This window comes from Macrotis lagotis, chromosome 1 (assembly GCF_037893015.1).
Source record: "Macrotis lagotis isolate mMagLag1 chromosome 1, bilby.v1.9.chrom.fasta, whole genome shotgun sequence".
Classification (NCBI taxonomy): domain Eukaryota; kingdom Metazoa; phylum Chordata; class Mammalia; order Peramelemorphia; family Peramelidae; genus Macrotis; species Macrotis lagotis.
In genome coordinates this window covers 275,460,667-275,485,674 of record NC_133658.1, presented here as the reverse complement: position 1 = coordinate 275,485,674, position 25,008 = coordinate 275,460,667, and the positions used below count along the sequence as shown (strand labels likewise).

Genomic DNA, 25,008 nt, shown 5'->3' with positions numbered 1-25,008 from the left:
TCTGAATGTGGATATCATTTTCTATAACAAGATTCTCAGGATTGGTAAGGAACTTTTCAATCCCAATTCATGTTAGGGCCTTTTCTCTGATGAATATCTTCAACATACATATATATATATTATATATATATATATATATATATATATATATATATATATATACACGAAAGATTACGTACAAGCAGATACACATATATATCTGCTTGTAGGTAATCATTGGCATGTCTCCCAATTAGTGTTTAGCACAATGACTGGCACATAGCAGTTACTTCACAAAGTCTTGCTCTCTATTGACTGTGTCTCTATATGCAGTTTGACCAGGTCTAACCAAGAAAGATTGTTCTCAGTCTGGAAAGGTTTCATAGGTGAGTTGAGTTTTGAGATCATCATACGGACATAATTCCCAGGACTATCTTGGTCCATTTCCATGCTCATTATTATTCCCAGAGAACATCACTTCAGTATTCCATACAAGTCCTACCCCACTTAAACCCTTCTTCAAGCTTACCCATCACCAAACTAGTCCTACTCCCCCCACAAAAAAAAGCTGTTTTACACAACTACACACACACACATACACAGTCTCCAACTCATAAACAACCCCTTATTCTACACACACACACACACACACACACACACACACACCCCGTCTCCAACTCATAAACAACCCCTTATTCCACACACACACACACACACACACACACACTGCCCCCATTTACTTCTCCAACTATTCTTACAATAAACCCACAGCCTGCAGGAATCATGTTATGTTTATATTTTTGACAATGCCAGGTAATACACAAAGATTGGCCTCTCAATTAGCCTCTCCAGGCTATCAGGAAGCATGAAATATTTTGGTCCTTAAAATACTGGAAAAAGGTAATTAAAAAAGAAAAACATAAGAGAGAAAAGAAGATGTACAGCCTAACCTATATCAGGAGGAATCCTATGACTCAGAGATGTAAGGGAAAATGAATTTGTGAACATTTGGGTTTGAGTAATAGATAGAAGGCTCTTTCTATAGAAGTAGGAGTTTGACAGACTTTGAAGGATATAGCCCCTTCTCCTCCAAGGACATGAATGTTATCAGGTGAGTGATCTTCCAGTAAGAATCAGGAAAATGAAAAAAACTACTGATGGCTAGTCTGTAATCTTTCTAGGCAGTTGTCTGGCATATGACAGAGTCTTCCAGTGTTGGAAAACTTGGCAATCATTATTCACTCTCAGTGATTCATATGGAGACAAATTATATTTCCAGAAGGAACCTAGAAAGCATTGCTAGAAATTAACAAGTGCTGAGCAAGAAACTGAAGATAGATTTTTTAAAAAGATAGTATAATATTAAATATTAATAAAATATACTCATGGAATATACACTCATCTCCTCACCATGCTGCCTGAACTCCAACCAAATTCTCCATCCTCCTCATGACTATCTCACCAGAATCTTCAACTCTTCCCTAAAACATGGAGTTCTGGGAGATGAGTGTTTATCTTATCTTGACCAAAACCAAAGTTTCCACACCATACTATGGCACCCTACGCCTTTTCAGGTTCTGCTTTATATATATTATTTTACTTCATTAGAATGTAAGTTACTTGAGGGTAGGGACTGTTTGGTTTTATATCCCTAACACAATATCTAAGAATAATTGCATGATAAATTTTCTACCTATCTATTATCTTCATCTCTATCTATAGCAAGGAAAGCATAATAAGGAGCATGTGGGTGAAAATCAATGGAGCAATAAACAGAAGCAATATCCTTAAAGAAATATCCTACAGAACAAATGCACTGAAAGGAAAAATTATAAATATAGCAGGGAGACATAAGATTGTATTGATAGAGTTGTCTGAATACCTGCTAGAGGTCTCTTCCAAGAAAAGAGCAATTGATAAATTTTTGACTGATCTTAATGAAAATTTCATTCTTAATGGAGAGTTTCCATTTTGAGCAATTAGAAGAAACTGGATACTCAAGCAAGTGTAAAAAGAATCAAGGAGAAATGACCACTCCAATCTTAGAATTCATGTTTGAGGAGGAGAAATCTGGTCCTAGTGTGGCATGCACATTAGATTTGGGAAGACTGAACTCAGAGGAATGGATAAATAAGATTTTGTGGCTTAAAATTCTATGCGGAAATTCTCTTCAAAGGGATGGTAAATTCTCCAAAATGAAATTCTAAAGACACAAACACAAATTATTCTGAAAAACAACCTGGCAGAAACTAAGTGTAGACCAACATCTTATATGATATACCAAGATAAGCTGCAAATGGGTACATGACTTAGACAAGGAGTTGACATCATAAACAAATTAGAGGAACTGGAAAGAAATTATCTGTTAAGTGGAGTTCCCTCCCTCCTTCCTTCCTTCCTTCATCCTTCATTCTTTTCTTCTTTACTTCCTTTCTTCTTTCCCTCCTGCTATTGATTCATGACCATAAGATACAGAACACAAAATAGGCTACTTTGCATGAAAATTAAACTTTGCACAAATAAAGCCAATGCAATTAAAATAGGAACAAAGCAAATAAAAGGAAAGAAAAATTTGAAGTTTCTCTGATAAATATCTTAATTCTGATGGAACTTTCCAATTTATAAAGATCATAGCCATTCTCCAATTGATTAATGGTTAAAAGTCATAAAGAGTCAGTTCAAAGGAAGAAATCAAAACTATCAATAATCATATATCTAAAATCTTAATCACTAATAACTAGAGAAATACATATTGAAACAAGTTTTATATTCTACTTCACACTCATCAGACTGGCAAAATTGACAAAATAAAAGAAAATGACAACTGCAATGTACTGATGTGGACCTATGAATTGATTCAGTCTTTCGGGAAAGCAGTTTGGAACTATGCTCAAAAAGTTATTAAACAGTACATACCCTCTGACCCAGCAATAACACTACTATGTTTATATCCCAAGAGAAATAAAAAAAGAGGAACTCAATGTACAAAATTATTTATAGCAGCTCTTCTTGTGGTGGAAGAATTGGAAACTGAGAAGGTACCCATCAAATGGGGGCTGACTGACCAAGTTATAATACACAAAATGTGATGGAATGCCATAAGAAAGGTTGGGTTTTCCCCCCTTTAGTTCTAATTCTTCTTTCACAAGAAAAATATGGAAATATGTTAAATACAATTGTACATGTAAAACTTAGATTATTCACTGACATGGGAAGGGGAAAGGAAAGGGAGGGTGGCAGAAAAATGTAGAATTCAAAAGTGCACAAAAAAATGAATGTTGATAACTATTTTTGCTTGCAATTTGAAAAAATAACATAAATAAAAATTAAAAATAAAGAAATGATAAAAGGAATTAGTTTAAGAAAAAGTTAGGAAAACTTGGATGAATTGATGCTGAGTGAGATGAATAAAAGCAGGAGAAAAAATATACAATAAACAACAATAATGTAAAGAAAAGCAACTTCGAAAGACTTGAGGATTGATCAATACATTGACCCACCATGATTCTAGAGGACTCATTCCAAAGCTAACCTCCTCTTGACAGAGAGAGGTGATCAATTGAAAGTAAGAATTTAGAAATATTTTTACAAGGTCAATACAGGAAATTTGTTTTGCTTGGCTCACGTGTTGTTAATAGGAATTCTGTCTGTCTTTCTTAATTATTCAGCTAAGTAGAATAGAGGATAGTGCCAGATCTGAAATCAGGAAGACCTGAGTTCAAATGTGACCACAGACACTTAAAGATAAATCACTAACCTCTGTCTGCCTCTGTTTGCTCATCAATAAAAAGGAAATAATATTAGCATTTAACTTTCATAAAATGCTTTGCAAATCCTTAAGCATTGCAGAAATGCTAGCTATTATCATGGGAGGAGGCAAAATGAGGAGAAAAAATTATTTTAATTTATCTTTAAAATAAGAATACAAACAAATCGTTCCAAAGAGAGATAAAAGAAGAATTCATCTAAAGAGATTAATATGTGTGAACAGAGAATGCAATGATCAACTTAGATTTTTGAAAGGCATACATACAAACTGACAGAAAAGGCAGGTAACTAAGGATGAATTAAAATTGATATCTTTTAAGAATAAGATCAGAAATACTAATACACAGGCTGGCAATAAATAATAATGAATGAATGAGTGAGTGAGTGAATGAATGAACTGAATGAATAAACAAACAAACAAATACAAAGGACTTTTTTAAAGGTATATTTGAAATTAGTAGGATCAAAGTGGATTTTGAATCAGTGTTCAGGACAAGAAGGTATAACTTCTCAATGTTTTTTTTTCCTTATTCTCTCTACCAAGAGAGTCATTTTTGTACTGAGAAAGACAGAACAAGGACATTGAAAGAATTATCAAAATATTAACAGATGAAAATTCATTATGCAAGTTTTGACAAGGTGCTCTGATGTATAAACTCATGGTAGTAGTTCCAGAAAACAAGAATGAAAAATCTCAATTAGTAAGGTAAGAAGGAGAAATTGTACAATGTCTTATATCATGAGTGATATTTGCATTTTACCACATTGATTGACTGTTATCCATATTCCAGGAATAAATTGATCTCTTTTCTGTATTAAAAAATGAAGGATCAGGGGCGGCTAGCTGGCGCAGTGGAGAAAGCACTGGCCCTGGAGTCAGGAGTACCTGGGTTCAAATCCGGTCTCAGACACTTAATAATTACCTAGCTGTGTGGCCTTGGGCAAGACACTTAACTCCATTTGCCTTGCAAAAAAAAAATGAAGGATCTGGGGCAGCTAGGTGGCACAGTGGATAGGGCACCAGCCCTGGAGTCAGGAGTACCTGAGTTCAAATCCGACCTCAGACACTTAATAATTACCTAGCCATATGGCCTTGGGCAATCCACTTAACCCCATTTGCCTTGCAAAAAACCTAAAAAAAAAAAAAATGAAGGAACTCATAGAAGGACTCTCTATATTCCAGGATGTAAGGATGATAAATTGTATTAAAGGAAACCAAAAAAAAAAAAAAAAATTTCAAGAGGAAAAGAGAGAAAGAGAAATAAAGGGATCTGAGGTAGAGGAAGGGAGAATTGACCCTTATCAGGATCAAGTGGAGGAGGAATGTTACACAGAAAAGAAATAGATTACTTAAAACCACTTGTATAATTAGAGCTTAACAGATTTGAGGCTTTTCCTAAAGATGAAGGAGTTAGATGCTCTGAGAAAGAAAAAAGAAGCTGCTTGTCCTCCAAGAAAGTCATTGACCCAATAAGGGTCAGAGAATTAAAAAAAAAAAGAGTGGTATGAATTGGTGATTCCCTGCTTGGGGGTACTTAGGTAGCTATTTATCAACCTAAGAAAAGCCTCTTGTCTTCCCAGGGCATGTATCCAAGAGAATTTTACAAGACTTTTGAAAATGGATAATGATTACACTCTTTTGGTGATTCATGTGGGCACAGATGATCCTGCCAGAAGGAACCTAAAAAGGATAACTGAAGGACTTAGGTGCATAGATTATGTTTTCCTCACTGTTGCCCATTGCAGGCAAGGGATGCTGATGAAGAAAGTCAATCTGAGGAGAGAAAATCTAGATAAGATTGTCATATTTGAACTTCTGAACCAAGGTTCCTAACCCAAGAAGGAAAATTTGTCACTGAAATTTGATGGGGTGAAATTCATGACTGAATCGTGGTTCTGGATGGGCATACTTTCTTTTTTATTTTTCAGTAAATAATATTTTATTTATTTAGTTTTCCAATTATATGCAACAGTAGTTTTCAACAATCAGCTTTTTGCCAGTGTTTTGAGTTTTACATTTTTTCCTTCTTCCTTCCCTTCCCTCCCCCTCCCCAACAGAAAGTAATCTAATATAGATTATACATGTATAACCATGCTAAATATAGATCCCACATTAATCATGTTGTGAAAAAAGAATCAAATCGAAATGGGAAAAAAACATAATACCTAAGACAACTTTTAAAAATTGAATGTAATAAGCTGCATTTAAATTTCATCATTCCTTCTCTGGATATGGATGGTATTTTCCATCACAAGTCTTTTAGAATTGTCTTTGATTATTGTACTGCTGAAAGAAACACATTCATCATAGTTGACCATCACCTAATGTTGCTATTAGTGTGTATAATGTTCTTCTGGTTCTGATCACTTCACTCAGCATTAGTTCATGCAAGTCTTTCTAGAATATTCTAGTCCTGTCCCTCATGAGTTCTTACAGAACAACAGTGTTTCATCACACTTATATACCACAATTTGTTCAGCCTCTCCAACTGATGGGCATCTGTTCAATTTTCAATTCTTTGCTGCTACAAAAAGGGGATGCTATAAATATTTTTGTACATTTGGGTTTTTTATCCTTTTTCATGATCTCTTTGGGATACAGACTTAGGAGTGATATTGCTGGAACAAAGGGTTTACAGTTTTATTGCCCTTTGGGTGTAATTCCAAACTATTCTCCAGAAATGCTGGATAAGTTCACAACTCCATCAACAATGCATTAGTATCACAGTTTTCTCACATCTCCTACAACATTGATCATTTTCCTTTTTAGTTATATTGTCAATCTGATATTTGTGAGATGGTATTTCAGAGTTGTTTTAATTTGCATTTCTCTAATCAATAATGATTTAAAGCATTTTTCATATGACTATGGATAGATTTAATTTCTTCATCTGAGAATTGCCTATTCATATCCCTTGACTATTTATCAATTGGGGAATGACTTGTATTTTTATAAATTTGATTCAGTTCTTCATATATTTTAGAAATGAACTCTATGTCAGAAAACACTAGTTTTCCAACTTGCTGCCTTCCTTTTAATCTTGGTTGTTTTGATTTTCTTTATACAAAAACTTTTTATTTAATATGATCAAAATTACCAATTTTGCATTTTATAATGTTTTCTATCTCTTCTTTGATCATAAATTGCTCTCTTTTCCATAGCTGTGACAGGTAAACTATTCCTTGTTTTCCTAATTGGCTTATGATATCATCTTTTTTTTTGTCAAGATCCTGAAATGGGTATGCTTTCTTAAAAAGAAACAGGTAAGTCAAATGAAAGAAGGAATATGGTGTTATAGATTAAGAAGATATATAAGAACCAAAGTAAAGAAAGTATAATAAAGAGTATTTGGTTGAAGGTAAATAGAGAAATGGAAATAATTCTGTATTTAGAGTACAAAAGATGATCAGTGCAGATAAACGAAATAGATGAAGAATTTTGCAAACATCACAAGCCTGATGCAGATAAGATATGGGAGACTTCAAGTGTCCAGACAAGAAAAGTCACTAACATTTTTATATCAATTTATGGTTTACAAAGTGCTTTCTATCAGTTATCTATTTTGGCAATCCTCATAACAACTCAATGAAGTAGTTAGTTCCAATATTCCCACTTTATTTTTTTTAAGTTTTTACAAGGCAAATGGGGTTAAAGTGGCTTGCCCAAGGCCACACAGCTAGGTAATTATTAAGTGACTGAGACCGGATTTGAACCCAGGTACTCCTGACTCCAGGGCCAGTCCTTTATCTACTGTGCCACCTAGCCACCCCCAATATTCCCATTTTATTGATAAGAAAACCAAGGCTGAGCAAGTGACTTGCCCAGAGTCATATAAGCAGTAAATGACTAAGTTAGGATTTGAACTCATGCAAACCTAGCTCTTTATCCACCATGCTAGACTATCCATCTTGCTAAAGCTCTCTGTCTCTACCAAACATTAATACCGTTTGATTTGATTTGCCTTTTTATAAGTTCTTTTGATAGTAGGCTTGGTATTTGTGGGGGGGCACAAGGGAGATTGCATTTATTATTAGCATTTATTACTATTATCATTAGCTCAGTCAAACAGGAGAATTCTTTCTAGTTTGGATTTTCACTAACAGGATAGAACTGGTTGCTTGGATAGAAATGATGGAGAAGAGTTCACCGCTTCCTCTTAGAGTTTGGTGATTGAAGAAGAGAGGAAATCTGGACATAGTCTGACTTGTACTTTTGCCTCCTCTCAATTATTTGTTTTCAATGGTTCATCCAGCCTGAATGTTCATCCTCTTCCATATTCTCATCCTCATTATCATCTTGCCTTCATTTTATTAGTCTTCATTACATATACTCAATCCATAGACAAGAGTCTAGAATTTCTCCAAATCTAAATCACATTCTTCTTAACTATCTTCTGAAATATCTGTCCACTTAAAAAGTCATGTTTCTCTTCCGAAGGCCTTACTTTCAGTTAGTAGCATTGAGAGAAATTCTTCCTAAGTGATTAAAGTTATCAGTTTCTTGCCTAGACTGATTAATCATACCATTGATTTCTAGATTCCTTATGGCAACATCATTTCTTCCTAAGTGACCTTCTTATGAGGATTGTGTTCATCAGATTTCATAGTAAATATTCCAGATATAAGCTCCAGGAAGAGAGAACTCTCTAAAATTTGCCAGGTTGATAAAAATCCATTCTCATTCCTCTCAGCAAGGAGGTATGATATACCACTACATATCTCTTCTGCTGACAATTACCTCTGCATATCTTTTTTAAAATAAATTTTATTTTATTTTATTTTCAAAAGATAATCTGCCTTCTCTCTACCATCTCCCCTTCTCCACCATTAAGAAATCAAGAAAAATAAGATCCCTCTTAATAACATGCATATAGTCAAGTAAAACAAATTCCCCATATCAAAAAATAATAATAAAGCCTCATTCTACACTTGAGTCCATCACCTCTTTCCCTCAGGAAATGGTTAGCATGCTCATTTTGAGCCATCAAGAATCATAATTGGTCACTGTGTTGATCAAAGTTCCTAAGCCTTTCAAAGTTGTTTATCTTTACAACAAAGTTATTATTTAATTTGTTCTCCTCACCTGCTCACCTCACTGTGCATCAATTGATATAAAATTTTCCCAGTTTTCTCTGAAATTGAAACACCATTTTTTTAGGTTTTTGCAAGGCAAACGGGGTCAAGTGGCTTGCACAAGGCCACACAGCTAGGTAATTATTAAGTGTCTGAGACCAGATTTGAACCCAGGTACTTCTGACTCCAGGGCCAGTCCTTTATCCACTACGCCACCTAGCTGCCCCCAAAACACCATTTCTTACAGTAAAATATCCATCCCATTTATATACCATAATTTGTTGTCATTCCCCAGTTGATGAACTACACCTCAGTTTCCAGTTCTCTGCCACCACAAAAAGAACTTCTTATAAATATTTTCAAATATATGGATCCTTTCCCACTTCCTTTGATATGCATACCAAATGGTATGCAAAGTTAAAATTCTTCAAACCGTTTTCCTTCTAGCTTCTTACAGTAGTTAAAATTTCTGAAAGTCTTGTTCCTATTACCTTTCTTCAAATGTTTAACTGGTCTTTCTGTCCTTCATTTTTGTCATGTTCTTCCATTTCACATCTTCCAAGGATTGGTTAGGATTCCGCTTTTTTAGAGTAGAAAGTCTTTTTTTTTTTTACTTTCTCTCTTTTTTTTACCTTCTCAAACTGTACTTGGGTTTTCTTAGTTCTTGTAGAAACAATATTGCATTCTCTGCAAATCACCACAAATGCAAAGGCTTCAATCCTCTGCTATTCTTTTCCGTTGTTCCTGGGACTTAGGCTCAAAAAATCTCAATAATGAATACAAAAGATACAGGAAGAAGTCTTTGGACTATAAGATGAAAAAAATAAAAGACAGATTTCAGGTCAGAAGAGAAAGCCAGATACAGGACAATTTTTTTTCTATATGTACTGATATAATTATCTCTTCTACATTATGACTTTCCCCATCTTGTTTTTGATATATCATAGGTCAGCATAAAAAATTAAAAGGGAAATTTTGGAAGAATTTTGCAGAAACCACAAATAACATGCAAAGACTAGCAGACAACACAGAGTCTATGACCAAATATTTAACCCAGATTTTACAATAAGGAAAAAATTAAGACTTCTTATTTGGTATAAAGAAAGGAAGGGCTAAAATATTTATGCATAGTTTGCGGATCCCTAACCCTTGAGATGTAGAAGGAATAACTGTACTGACTAAAGAAAACATCTGTCTGCATCTATGTTTGTATTCACGCAGAGATGATGGTCAACTAAAGATGTCTAACCAGGTCTGCACTGAGAAAATTACCAAAGCAAATATCTGTCTGAGTCTTTCCTGAGGCACTGACCAGAGCAAATAGCTGTCTGATCAGAGCAAACATTGAGGAGACATTGTAATACAGGAGTGAAAAGGATTGCCTCTGAAATCAGAAGATCTGGGTCCAAATTCTAATTCTGTCACATCTTATCCATATGACTTTGAGCAAATCATTTAACTTCTCTGAACCTCAGTTTCCTCATCTGCAAAATGAGGGGGTAAATCTAGATGGTGTCCAATGCCCCTTTTAGCTCTAGATCTATGCTTTAATTATACTTGTCTATACTGAGACATGACTAGAACAGTCCTCTCTACAAGCATATCTGCCATTATCTGCCTATGTCTGTATTGAGACCCTGACCATAGAAAACCCATGCCCATGTCTGAATCTTCTTGGAGACATTTACCAGGGCAAACATGTGCCCCTGTCTACACTGAGCCATGGACCACTGTGACCATGCCCAAGCTGAAATATTGACAGATCAAACATTTTTCTATATCTGTACTGTGACACTCACTAGACCAAATGACTGTCCCTGTCTGCATTGAAACTCTGCCCAGAGTAAATGATCTTCATCAAGAAAGAAAGCAAGGTCCCCCCCAACCAGAAAAATGTTTTCCATTTAAATCAATAAGAATTAGCTGCTTTAATTAACCATGGCTCAAAATCTGTGAATTCAGTTCAACTGAGTGCCACAAACATCTATTAAGTGTCTACTGTATGCAAGCCACTGTTCTATGATTTTTTTTATTTCTCTCTTTTTTTTGGTTTTTGCAAGACGATAGGATTAAGTGATTTGCTCAAGGTCACACAGCTAGGTAAATATTAAATGTCTGAGGTAATATTTGAACTCAGGTCCTCCTGACTCCAGGGTCAGTGCTCTATTCACTGTGCCACCCAGCTGCCCCTAAACCACTGTTCTATGTCTGAGGAAGATGTCAATTCAAGACATGATTCTTGCCTTCAGGAGGCTTGCAATCTAGGAGGAGGATAATATTTTAAACAGCTTACTCTAATATGTGATAATATACAAACTGTTTGAAAAGCAATAAATAAAACACTTCATGAGGTGCAAGGGGGGGAAAGGATGTCTCTAACTGGAGAAATCAAGAAATGCTTCATAGAAGAGATGGTTTGAATTGGATTATAAATGATGAATAGGAAATCAATTAGTAGAAAAGATAATGGAGAATTTTCCATGAATGGTGAACAATATTACTGAGAGTTAGACTAGAGAGGAAGTGTCAAACTTTCTACTTCAGATATCATGCAACTCCATCATTCCATTTTCCTGAATCATATTAAAATGTAACTGGTAAAAAAAAAAAAACTGTGGTGTCTGAATGCAAAAAAAAAAATTTAGCCTGAATGCAGACAGACCAAAGTATATTATTTTCACTTGTTTTGTTTTGTTTTTCATGGATTTTTTTTACCATTTGTTCTGATTCTTCTTTCTCAACATGACTAACATGGGAATTAGGGCAGCTAGATGGCACAGTGGATAGAGCATTGGTATTGGAGTCAGGAGAGCCTGAGCTGGAATCCAGCCTCAGACACTTGTACTTACTAGTTGTGTAACTTTAGACAAGTCATTTCATCCTGATTGTCCCACATCCAGGGTCATTTCCAGTTGTTGTGATTCATATCTGGCCACTGAATACAGATGATTCTGAAGGAGAAAGTGAGGCTGGTGACTTAGCACAGAACCCCCTCACTCAAATCCAGTTCATGTGCTTGTCATGGCATCACCTCCCTGATGTCGTGGTCTTCTTCAAGAATGAAGGACAGACACCAATATGGAAATATGTTAAACACGCTTGTACAAATATAATCTATATCAGATCACTTGCTATCATGGAGAAAGAAGAGGGAAAGGAGGGAGGTAGAAAAATGTGGAATTCAAAAACTTACAAAAAAGATGAATGTTGAAAACCATCTTTGCATGTAATTGAAAAAATAAAATAATATTTTAAAATGTAATTTGGAAATATTTAACAAAATAGATAAAAATACAATAAAATAGAAGTATGATTACATTTTAAAACTAAATCAATATGAGGCAGGTAGGTGACACAGTGGATAGAGTACTAGTTCTGGAATTAGGAAGACTTGAGTTCAAATTCAGCCTCAGGCACATACTAGTATGACCCTGGGCAAGTCACTTAACCTCAATTGCCTCCAAAAAATAAAAAAAACTTAATTCAATATGTGATCCATGGGGATCCTTAGGTAAGCTTGATACAACTATCCTAAATGACCTAGAAAGTCAATTCTATCCCATCCAAGTGTGACTGTGCTAGTGTGTAGCTGAAAAGGGATCTAAGAATGAAAGAGTGATGTTTTCACATCCTCAGAGATGATCAACAAAAATATTCAAATCTCCAAGAAACTAGAAGATAGAGAGGAAGAACATGAGCTTACAATTCATTAAGAAAGTTGAGACTGACCTCAGTGTTGGTAGATGAAAGCCACAAGAATAGAAACAAGAATACATGGTTGTGTGTATTTTAAAGGCTGATTGGTTTGGGGGGAATAAGGGCAGTAGAATGATCTAGAAAGTAGTATGCCTATATTTCCTCCAAATTTTTTGAGTTGAAGAAGGTGAGTGCAGCTCTCCTAATTAGGAGGATTCTGAAAGATGTGATATGTGCTAGGGAAAAGTTACCTTCAAGTTTTTTGGGGGTTCTTTTTTGTTTTTTTTTTTGCAAGGCAAATGGGGTTAAGTGGCTTGCCCAAGGCCACACGGCTAGGTAATTATTGTCTGAGACCGGGGGCCAGTGCTTTATCCACTGTGCCACCTAGCCACTCTACCTTCAAGTTAAAATGAATAAGGATAAAGATTGATTGAAAGATTCAAAGAATTAGGGGAGATTATTGAAGACAAAGCAAAGGTATCTCAGAAGTCATCTAATGCAACACCATTTTAAAAATGAGGAAACTGAGACCCAAGCACGTTATAAGTACTTCATCTAAGGTCATGCAAGTGGTAAGTGGCAGAGACAGGATTCAAACTTAGATGCTCTGATTACAAATCTCACCCTTTCTACCATACCATGCTGCTTTCCTCAGGGATAGATGATGGGGTTGAATGGGTGTGGTCACCTTATTCTAGAGCAGGGTTTCTTAAACATTTCCATAATATAGACACTTTTGGCAGTCTGGGGAAGGATATGAATGCTTCCTCTGGATAATGTTTTTAGAATGCATAAAATACATAGGATTATAGATGTAAATAAAGATTTAAATTTTTCCCATTTAAGTTCACTGACTCCCTAAAATCTATCCAAAGAACCCTTGGGGGTCAGTAAACTTCAGGATGAGAACCCCTCATCTAGAAGGATGACGGGTTTGACCACCATTCCCCCAAGAGAATAATAAATTTCCCCTGTCCTAGAAGAATGATGGGGACAACTTCATGTACACACACACACACACACATACACACAACACACACACACACACATACACAAGAGATGGATGAATCAGGTTCAGATGGGACTTGTGGGCACAGGACTAATCAAAATAGAGATGAGGATTCATAAAAAGTAATAAGAATATGTAATTTTCATATAAGGCAATGAGCCTGGGTAATCTGGAGAGGGACATTAGCACCATGGGTTTGACAGCACCCAACTGACCACCAGTCCTGTTTATAACCAAGTTCTCACAAGTATAATCTAATTACTCCTAGGAAGACATGATCTATTCCCATCAACTACCAATCAACTGTCAAACACTGGATCAGCAGACCAGTCTTGCTAAACAGTAAAAATGTCCTTAGGAAGAGACAGAAAACATGTGCCAGGTAAGCCAAATCACCACCATCTCCCCTCAGATCCTCTTGGAGACAACCCAAGAACCTTTGGAATAGCTTCCAGCCCAGTTCCCAAAGGTATCAACCTGGAAAACAGCTTCTTTGCAGATACAGCCTAGATAACTGCTCCTGTAGCTGCTGCAGTCACAGCTACCAAAGAGCCAGGAAAAAAAAAAAAGTTGTCACCAAAGTCCTTGGCTCTGTCAAGTGATTCAGCATCAGAATCTAATATGAGTTTATTAATGGAAATGACATTTAGGAAGAGGGATTACTATCTGCTTTACTTCTCTTCCCTAAGGACCATGGAATTTTTTCATCTGATTTATAGCTAAAAACTCTTAGTATTGTGCCCCCCCCATTAGAATTTGAGTTCCTTGTGGAACTCTCTTACTTTTCTATTTGTGTCCTCAGTGCTTTGCTATAGTAAATCCTCAATAAATGCTCCCCCCTCCCTGTTCATTCATTCAACTTGCTGGTGTTTTAGGGGTGTCTCGGCAGGAAATCTTTGCCTGAATTATTCCTCCATTCTGTGACTGAAATTCTAGATCACAATTCTAGAAGCAAAAAAAGGGCCTCAGAGACTGTTGAATGCAACCTCCTTTCACAGATGTGGAAACTAAAATCATCTATTTAGTAATCAAAGCCCTCCATAACCTGTCCCTATATACACACCATTCCAATCTTTTTAGATCTTATAAATGGATCTCCACCCATGGACTCCTTGATCCAGGATGGCTAACCTACTTGACTGTTTCTTTTTGGGGGGGAGAGGGTGTTTGTAAGGCATTGGGGTTAAGTTACTTGCCCAAGGTCACACAGCTAGGTAATTGTTAAATGTCTGAGGTCGGATGAACTCAGGTCCTTCTGACTCCTTGATCGGTGCTCTATCCACTGCACCACCTAGCTGCCACCTTCTTGAATGCTTCTTGAATGTGACTACTTCATCTCCAGACTTTTCACTGACTGTCTCTGATGACAGAAATGTGCTCCTTCCTCATCTCTGCCTCCTAGCTTTCCTGGCTTCCTTCAGGTCTCAGCTAAAGTCTCACTTTCTATGGGAAACCTTTCCCAATCTCCCTTAATGCTAATGCCTTCCCTTTTTTTGTTGTGTCCAGTTATCCCACATATAATTTTTTTGTATATAGTTTTTTGTCTCCCCCTCCTCATTAGACTGTGAGTTCTTTGAGAGTGGGGACTGTATTTTGCCTTTTCTTTTATCCCCAGGATTTAGTATAGGCACTGATACATAGTAGGAACTTAATGTTTGTTGACTGAATGACTGACTAAACTCTTGAGACAGAATGGTAATCAACCTAAGTGGTAACTGATATATATCTAAATTCTACAGCTCCTTCCTATTCTCTCCTCAAAAGGGAAAAGCACGATCATTAGGTTTGTTTTTCATATTACCAAAGGATAGACATCCATGTTCTCGGTGAGCTCCAGGGCTAGAACAAAGACTTAGGATGATCTCTCCTCCCAAAAACTAGACTTAATGGAAGGGCTACAAGGAGACATGCCCTAAAGTAATTTTGATAGCTGCATATTCACATTTAGAACTGTGGAAAATCTAGACAATTTTATTGGACTACTATGCCCACTAACAAGGATGCTGTTGATACCATAGTAGTCTTAGAGAGTTAGCAGGAGCATCTTTGTGGTTCTAACTCCAATCAGCCTTCCCAGTTTCTAATAATGAGAATACTGATCAAAAGGCAGCAAGCAAGGAGGTATACATTGTTTATTACATATTTATCACATGCATAATACTGTTAATTACATAGATAATTGTGTTTATCACATGCAGGGTCCTTTCTTACAACTCCAGGGTTTTCCATTCTATTCCCACCATGAGGATGAACACAGCAAAAGCTTCACTGCTGTGTTGAGGCCTTACCGTATCCCGGAAAGAACATTGTCTGTATCCTTTAACCCAGAGATACCACAACTAGGCATCTTCCCCAAATAGGTGAAGATCAAAAAGAAAGGTCCTGTATATATATACCAAAATGTCTATAGCAATACTTCTGTGGTAGCAAAGAACTACAAAGTGCCCATTGCCTAGAGAATGAATAGATCAACTGTGGTACCTGGACATAAAACAAATCCATTGTGCCATAAGAAATAAAAAAATCTGAGGAATTCAGAAAAATATATAAAGATTTGTATGACCTGAAAAAAAAGATTTGTATGAACTTATACAGAATATCATATTCCAAATCAGAAAAACAATGTACACTATGATAACATAAAAGGAAATAATAATATAACAAAATAGAATGCTATATAATTATAATGACCAAGTTTGGCTCCAGAGAAGAAATAATGAGGCAATTTACCTCCTTCCTTTAAAGAAGAGAGGAATAATGCTGTGGAATGTCACAGATACTGGTAGATGCCTATGATAATGTCAGATAAATCATAGGATCGTAGATTAAGAGCTGAAGAACCCTTAGAGGCCATCTAGTTCAAGCTCTACCATGTTGCAAAGAAGAAATTGCGGCACAGAGAAATTGAATCATTCAACTAGTAACTGAAGTGGGATTTGAACTAGGTCCTCTGGAAACATTACACTTCAAGTTCTTTGAAGGTGGAGGCTGTCTTTTTGCCTCTTTTTGTATCTCCAGTGCTTAGCATAGTGCCTGGCACAATGTAGGCACTTAATAAAAGTTTATTGACTGAATGACTTCAAGACTAGTGTCTAAAACACTATGCTAATGTTGGGGGAAGGAAGGAAGAAGCAAGGATGGAAGGAAGGAATGAGGAAAGAAGGAAAGGGAGAAAAGAGAGAGGGAGAAAAGAGGGAAGGAGATAAAGGAAGGTAGAAAGGAAGGAAGGCATTGGTCTTTAGAGTTAGAAGTCCTGGGTCCAAATTCTAGTTTTACCACTTGGTAGTTTCACAACATTCAAATCATTTCACCTCCCTGAGTTTTGGTTTCCTCATCTCTAAAATGGAAATAATACTAAATAAGCTCACAAGCATTGATGTGAGGAAAGTGCTTTGTAAACTTTAAAGCTTAATAGAAATGGGAGCTCTTATTCTTTTTTACCATGAAGCTACTGTCATGTTAGGAGGTGGTCAATCACTTCCTAAATTATTATTCCTTTGGTTAAATCCCCAGGTGACACATGCCATTTCCTCTTGGCTATCACTGGGCTATCACTATTTTTAAGCTGGAGGTTTTCCTGTTTCCCAAATACATATTTTGGAACAAAGGCTTTCAATTTTTTTGTAAAGAGGAAGGGATAATTGGAATGAAATAAGCAGACATTAATCCAAGAGTTCAGCTACAGGAAAAAAGTGTTGGCAGCTTCACCAATTGTGGATTCACATTTAGGGCTATGGAAAGCCCAGACTGAATTTTATTGGAGCCCCATGCCAACTGATGACAATGCTGTTGGCACCACAGTAGTTTATTGAGCTCCTAGGACCATGTCTGTAGTTCTGGCTCCAATCAGCCCTCACCACACCCACCACTTCCCAATGGCACAGCATCATAAACTTATTTTCTTATTTTGCTCCATTTCTAACACATTCTAGTCATCAGTAACCCCAGAAACTGGCCCCAAGAGACACTACAGAGAATCATAAAGCTGAAGAGACACACATTAATCAGCAGAGAATGAGAGAAAAACATCATCACATAGCACAAGTAGTTCCCAGACTTTCTCCCTCTTATCACAGAAATGTAGGCAAGGACATGGCTCCTGACCAGCCTGCCATATTTCAAGGTACAACTAAAGGAGATCCATTCTTCACCCATTACATTCATTTAGGGAGAAATCCTCCATGGTGGTCTGGATCAGAAAACAGTGAGCACACAGTAGGCACTGACTGCCCTTCTGGCTACAGATTCAAGAGCAAGAAAAACATTGAAACCACAGGAAGCACCTCAGGGTGTATAAAAAGTTGCAGCTAACAAATATAAAAGTATTGAGTCTCTCTTTCTGGAGGTATCCAGACCATCCCAGAAAGAACAGAATTCGTCATTCTTTGTAGGGATTTAGCAGCTATACCTATACCTCTAGAGGTCCCTTGATCTCCCTGTCCTCAGTTTCCTCAGTTGTAAAACAAGGGGGTTGAACTAGATGGTTTCTAAGGTGCCCAACCAGTTCAAATCATCCAATCATCTGGCAAATGCCAAGCACTTTGGTGCCAGGCCTTCCATGTATTAGGTGGATTTCTCTTCTTCTGAAGTAAATCATCCCTGAGAAATCATCACATTTTCCCCCTTGCATGACTTATGAAAGAACACTAAATATTTATGACCCAAGCTTTAAAATATTATAAGAGCCCTTTAGTATGTAATAGGTGAGGAGCACACCCTAAAAAATGAAAAGGAACCCAGAAATCAGAAGCTCGGGCTCACTTTCCCCATGCACTAAAGGTTTTTGCAGAGGAGAGCTATAGCAAAGCATCAGCAAATACAAAGAAAACACCATCAGCTCTTGGGCTGATCTTTTAAGAGAAATGTTTATGCACCTGAAGAGCATATTCAGGGCTCTCAAATACATTCAGCCTCCTGGGATATCCTGCCCTGTTGGCTGCTGTGAGTTTCAGGAATGTCTTGTAACAGGGAATCGGGGTTGACCCAGCCCTAGGGCAAAGCCGAGGACTGGAAGTCTGGGCCAAAGGGAGCAAGTGCTAGCAACTCCCAAAGGGCAAGCCAAAGGTCAGCTAGAACTCTCCCAGAGCTGCCCAATTATAATTCACCAGGGCTACTCAAATACCTCATTTAATTAGGTGCTGGCCCTTTCATCTAGGTTCTCCCACCAAGTTCCCAAAGGAGACAGATCAGAGGAAAACAATAATAGAGTTTCAGAGTTGGAAGGAAGCTTAGAAAACATCGAGTTCAACTGCTCTCATTTGGCATATTAGGCAGGATTGATAAAAGTGAGGAAGGGTCCCAATCTATGGATGCATAATCAAGCATCCTGTAGCAGCTAGGTCAGGGAATAGCATCAAAGACAGCACATGGGATGACACCCAGGTCCATGACTTTTCTATCATGAAACATCAGGTTTTTCTCTCCAGTCCCTGAAAGATTAAAAAAAATAATAATAATCAAATCCTCCACCAGGATTTCTGTAAGATCATGGCCACCCATGTCTGTCTGGGTCCTCATATCTATGGATCCCATGAGTGTGCTTGGATGGGTCTCTGTATGTAGATACACAGGTTTCCGTGTTTGCGATTGTGCGTCTCCATGTCTCTGCCTTGGTAGATCTCTGTATATCTACAAGTGTATACATGTGTGTGTGTGTGTGTGTGTGTGTTTCCATAAGAAGAGTTAAAGCCTGAGGGCCAGTCGCCCTGTGTAGCAGTTTCCTCCCCATTGCTCCTTTGCTCACCACACCAGGAAGGATTGTGACCAATCCCAGAAACAGTCCTTGCTTTAAGTCTGCTTCCCCAGTGACTTCCTGCGCTTAGCTCAGAAGCCACAACCTCTTGGGGTCACAGTCACAAAGCCATCCTGATGGTCTCCAGCCCCACAGCGGCTCCTTTTTCCCAACACTGAGTTTGAAGAGAGCCTCACTACAGAGCTGTTACCTGCGTGAGCTCTGTGTTGGGTGTGGATGGACTCTGGGGGCTGGTGGGCATGATGGGGAGTTCCACGCCTAGTCATGCGGGCCTAGGCGCAGTTTCTGAAGTCTTGCAGGCAAAGGCTACATCCTTGGCAATGCTCCGGACACGGTCAGACACCTGCAACTCCCGGCGCAAGGAGGATGAGCAGCAGAACTTACGAAAGCAGGCCTTGAAGTTCTCATCCAGGAAAGCATAGAGGATGGGATTCAGGCCGCTGTTGGCATAGCCCAGGACAATGCAAAAGTGCAGGGCAGCCACCGCAGCTCCACTGGCCAGTTGGACTCCCTGACTCTGAGCCAGCACAAATACCTGGACAGGGGTCCAGCATCCCACAAACACAGCCACCACTACAAGGACCAACCGAGTGATACGCCTCAAGTTGCGGTCCTTCTCCCTTGAGCCAGAGAGTACTCGAACACTGCGAAGCCGCCGGATCATGAGACTGTAGCAGGCTGAGATAATGAGCACAGGGATCACAAAAGAGAAGAGGAACACGCAGACCCCAAACACAGAGCGCCAATAATTCTCAGGGGCAGGGTACTCCAGCAGGCACTCGATCTCTGTCAAGAGAAAGAAAATAGTATGGGAACCAGTCTGGCCACAGCTTCTCCACTAGCCCTAGACACTAGGCCCATCAGAAGGGGGATGGTCTCAGTTCACAAGACTTGCCCCAGCCCTCCACATCTTCCCACTCTCTACTGCCCACCTCTATGAGGGAATGTAAGGAATGTGTCTGCCCTGTCTCAAAGGGACATTGGGTCTGGTCACTTGCCCACAGAGGAATGAAGGGTCTAGGTGGGTCTGGCTTCCTCCAGGACATAGTATCATATAGAGTTGGAAGTGACCTTAGATGTCATCTAGTTCAACTCCTTCATTTAACAGGTGAAGAAATTGAGACCTAGAGAGGTTCAATGACTTATGGGATAATAGATTTCAGAATGGAAAGGTTTCTAGAAGCCACTGAGTATAAGTCTCTTTTTTTCAGACAAGAATACTGAAGTACAGAAAGCTGATCCCAGATTTGAACCTTTCCTGACCTCAAGTCCAGTGTACTCTTCATTATCTCATGATTGCAGTAGGTAAGTAATATATATATATAAATTCAAACCCAGGTCCTCTAATTACAAATAGAGCACCCTTTTCATGCTACTACACTTCTTCCTACAGTGGAAAAATACATCTGGATGGAAATGAACAATTTCCTTTAAAGTATTGATTCTTAAAATGGAATCCATCACTAGGTCTATTCTCCCCAGAGAAATGAAAGGCCTGAGCACCCTTTTCCCAGAAAAATGATGAGCTTGCCCTCAAAGGGTTGATGGTAGGCCCTCCACCACCAGAACCACCAGCTCATACACTGACCATCATCATCATCCATCTGGGCTGAGCCCATGACTGTGACAGGTACACCAATGAGAGAAGCCAGGGCCCAAATGCCAACATTGACAGCCTTGGCCTTGTTAGGTGTACGGATATCCAAGGCCCGGACTGGGTGGCAGATGGCAATGTAGCGGTCCACACTCATGGCAGTCAGGGTGAAGGTGCTGGTGAACATGTTGTAGAAGTCAATGGTAACAACTGTCTTGCATAGTACATTTCCAAATGGCCAGTAACCCAGGAGGACATCAGTGCCCTGGAAGGGCAGTGTCAATAGGACCAAGGCATCTGCCAGTGCCAAGTTAAAGATGTAAATGTTTGTGGCTGTCTTCATCTTTGTGTGTCTACAGTGGGGACAGAGAAGAAACAAAGAGATGGGGGAAAATTAAATTCATGATATTGATGGTCTAATATTTCAAATTACCTTAGAGACAACAAGGGGATGTGGTGGATGGATAAAGGAGTGGATAATAGTACCTGTCCCCAGAAAAGGAACCTTCTCTGGTCTAAGCTTTCCTATTATAGTCTATACTCCAGAGTGAAGAATTCTGCATATATATAATATATATAATATAGATATATATGTGTGTGTGTGTGTGTGTGTGCGTGTGTGATTCAGAGGGATGTGCTCTAATGTTTAAAAACTGAGCAAATGATCAATTATCCCCATCCCTCAATAGTCCTTCTAGACCCTAACAATAACCCTTTAACTTCTAGAGACTTAAACTTCCAAAGTCACTTGGATGGTTGGTATAACACTTTTCATCTTGATCCAGACTGGTCATCAATGTTTGGTGACAGCAGCATTGGTGATGTTGACAGGAAAGATGATGATAGTGATGATGGCAATACAGATGATGGATGATTCAGACAATGAAAGCAATAGAGATGATGACTGTGATAAATAAGTGTGTTAGAGATGACAATTATTTTAGATGGCAATATGGCGGTGGCAGAGGTGGTAATGGCAGTGGTAGTAATGGCAGCTATGGTGATGGTGGTAACCATAGTGATAGCAGCAGGAATGGTAGTGATAGTATTGATGGAGATGGCAATGGCAGTGAAGATGGTAGCCATGGTGATGATAATGGCAGAGATAATTATGTTAATAATACTGATGGAGATGTGGGTAGTGGGCAGTGAGGAATATCAACATGTCCTTTTTATTTCAGCTTTACTCTCCTGGACAGGTTGTCAGCATGCTTTCCGACCTTCTCAGTTCATGTGCATTGATGTGAGAGAGCTTTTCACCTTTCCTGTCTATCTAAATCCAGGATGTAGGTTTGGGTTTTTTTTCCATCCCAACACTGAAGGAGGATGAAAAAGATAAAAATAGCAACTTTAGTCTCTAAAATGCTTTAGTGTGGATTCCTTTCCCAAGAGTGCTCCAAGCTGCCCTATCCAAATGATGTCAACAGGGAAGGGCATCTAGGAAAGGATCCACATCTGGTGGTTTCAAAGCATAATGTATGGAGCCCTGGATTTGGAATCAGAGAACATAGATTCAAATTCCAGCTCTACCACTTATTACCTCTGTGACACTAGGTGTGTCATTTTGCCTCTTGGGCTTCAACTTCTTTTTTTGTAAAATTCTAATTCTTCAAGCTTTAAATAATCAACCTAGACTCCGAATTGATAGGAATTTCAGAGATCATGTAGATGATCTAAACACAAATTAGAGATTAGAATAAATCCCAGGCCCCTAGTCCACTGTACCAAACTGCTTATCAACATCACCAGTCATCCCAACTCCCATTTCTGTAGTACTTTTACAGTTAAGATACTTTCCCCAACTACTGTTATCCTCATTTTATATATTACTCACCTATATTATCTCTGTCCAAAATAATATAACTGGTGTTCAAGGTAGGATTTGAATTCAGGCCTGAATCTATGGGTCTAGCACTCTTTGATATATCCCTCTTTGTTTGCAACTATGATGCTGCACCAAAGGTTCAAAGATACCTTCTTGAGGAAAGCAAGCCAACAATGCCAGCTCTCTGATTTCCATGCCTTCCATCCTTCCAATAATCTAATCCTTTCACTTCCAACTTAATATCAGGATCAGTACTGCCTGAACACTTTTGCTCATACTGTTCTCACATTTAAAAAAATTGATTTCCCCTCTATCCTTTCTTTATCTATCTTATTCTATCCAAACTTCAAGGTCAAGTTCAAACCACAGCTCATGAGGCAATACTCACTGAGGCCCTGTTTCCTGTGTATCCATGATGTTGACTTCCCAGTCAGACAGATTTTCATGAGGATATATACCCTATTATCTATCTCATCTACAACAGCAAGTACAGGGCTAGGCACTGGGTGGATTCAATAAATCTGTGTTGAATAAAATAATCTTGATGAAAAATTAGAGACGGAGAAGAGGAGGAATGGACAACAGAGGAGTTCTGGAGTTTGAGGGGTTTTTTAAGGGGGGGAGGAGGTAAAAACATCTATAAACCAAGCCCTAGAGTTCTCCAACACTGAGCTCCAGGGTCTGGCCTGAGGAGGGGGCAACATCCATTTCACCTAAGGGATGGAGCATGACTGACCCTAAAGTTAATTCACTAGGATTAAAACAATCCTCCTCCCTACCCACCTGGGCATTGATCCTCCAACCAGGCAGGCCTCAAGAGATCCAGAAACCTAAACCCCACTGGCATGCCTTCCAGGCAAGCCCACAGAAAATGTTCTGTCCCCTCAGGAGTCAGAGTGACAGATTTTCTCAGAGGACTTCAGATCCAGATCTCCTTCCTCAATCTGTTCCTCAGGTCAAGTTCTAGTGGCTTGAGCCTCAGCTTTTTCTCCTTCTCTCTAGGGGTCAATGGGATCTCTAGAGAAAGCCCTACTCATTATCACCTGCAATTGCCAACAAGTGGAAACCAGTTATCCCAGTTCCAATCCATAGTCTCCCTATATTTCTAACTGTCCAAGCCAGCAGGACTGGGAGGTCTCAAAGTGGGGGCAGAGGTATATCTGATTATGTCATGTCAGCACCCACCTACCTGATGATGACATACATGACAAGGCAATTCCCCAGTAGACCCCCTATAAACACAGCCAGGTAGACCACCACAATGGTGACCTTGAGGCCAATGGGCAGAAAGGTGTCCTGGGTCACATTGATCAGAAGGTGAGGAGGCACTCCGCTCCCATTTGGGAGGGAGAAGTTGTTAAACAGGCGGTTTCCATAGAAATCCTCCCAGAATGGGGCCAAGAAGAGGGGTTCCATGGTGCTCTCTGCATTCACTTGCCCCAGGCTGGCCCTGAAAACCAAGGAAAGAAAGAGAGAACGTGGCTAGTGCCAGAGCTTCCCCCTGCACAGCACCTCTCCCGGCCCCCACCCAACGTCCACACGCTCCTTCCTCGCTTCTCATCAGGCTGCCTACCACCAGTGAGACAGGTGACATGCTGGCACACACACACTGACAGGCGTGTGTGGACACAGACATACACAGGCACCCTTGGCTGCAATCCGGACAGACATGCAGACACTAGACAGACACACACCGGACCGCGCACACACAGTAACTGTCCACTAGGGAGGGTTCTGACCTACTATAGCCACTCCTGGGAATGCGCCCCTCTGAGACCCCCCCCGCCCCAACCCTGCCTTCCTGCCTGCCTGAAGCCCACCCCCCACTCTCTACCCACAGAGAAGAGATCCCGATGCTGGGGGTCCCCAGTGCCTCAGGACACACCACGAACGGCCCCCAGCTCCCCCACCCCGGGGCCAAGCCCTGATCCTGCGACACCTACAGCCGCCGGTCGCCCCCAACTCCCCACCCCGGGAGCAAACCCCCAGCGGACTCAGATTCAGAAACGCCCTTCCCCCAGAACATACGGACGTAAGTCGAGAGCCAAAACCCAAAAAAACGGAGGAGCTGGGGGGCGGGGAGGGGAAGGCAGCTTGAGGAAAGGGGGGGACGAAAGGCAGGCAGGTAAGGGGAATGGGGAGCAGGAGGAAACTGGGGTCCGGGGGCAGGGCGGGGAAGGGGGAGATTGTCCCGCCCGGGGAGACACCCCTCCACACCCGCAGGCAGCGCTTTCCCCCACCGGCTGGGCCAATTCCCGGCGCGGCCGCTCTGCAGACGTCTCAGAGAGCTCCTGGCCAACTGCACCCGTGGA

General features: G+C 39.5%; 1 protein-coding gene across 1 annotated transcript; it reads right to left on the bottom strand.

Moving 5' to 3' along the window:
• Nucleotides 1–18,422: 18,422 nt before the first annotated feature.
• On the bottom strand, nt 18,423–25,008 carry OPRL1 (opioid related nociceptin receptor 1). The gene is made up of 4 exons (XM_074210532.1): nt 24,937–25,008; nt 23,886–24,146; nt 20,866–21,224; nt 18,423–20,063 (listed from the first exon to the last, which is right to left on the bottom strand). Exons 2-4 carry the CDS (start codon nt 24,110–24,112, stop codon nt 19,540–19,542), a joined length of 1,110 nt encoding a protein of 369 aa, XP_074066633.1. The 5' UTR covers nt 24,113–24,146; nt 24,937–25,008; the 3' UTR covers nt 18,423–19,539.

What these genes read in the sequence shown, in the direction of transcription:
- OPRL1 (XM_074210532.1), bottom strand. Translation starts at nt 24,112, where the DNA reads ATGGAACCCCTCTTCTTGGCCCCATTCTGGGAGGATTTCTATGGAAAC. An exon ending in GTCATGTATGTCATCATCAG is followed by an intron (nt 21,225 to 23,885) that starts GTAGGTGGGTGC and finishes TCCCCACTGTAG; the next exon opens with ACACACAAAGATGAAGACAG. An exon ending in CCAGATGGATGATGATGATG is followed by an intron (nt 20,064 to 20,865) that starts GTCAGTGTATGA and finishes TTCTCTTGACAG; the next exon opens with AGATCGAGTGCCTGCTGGAG.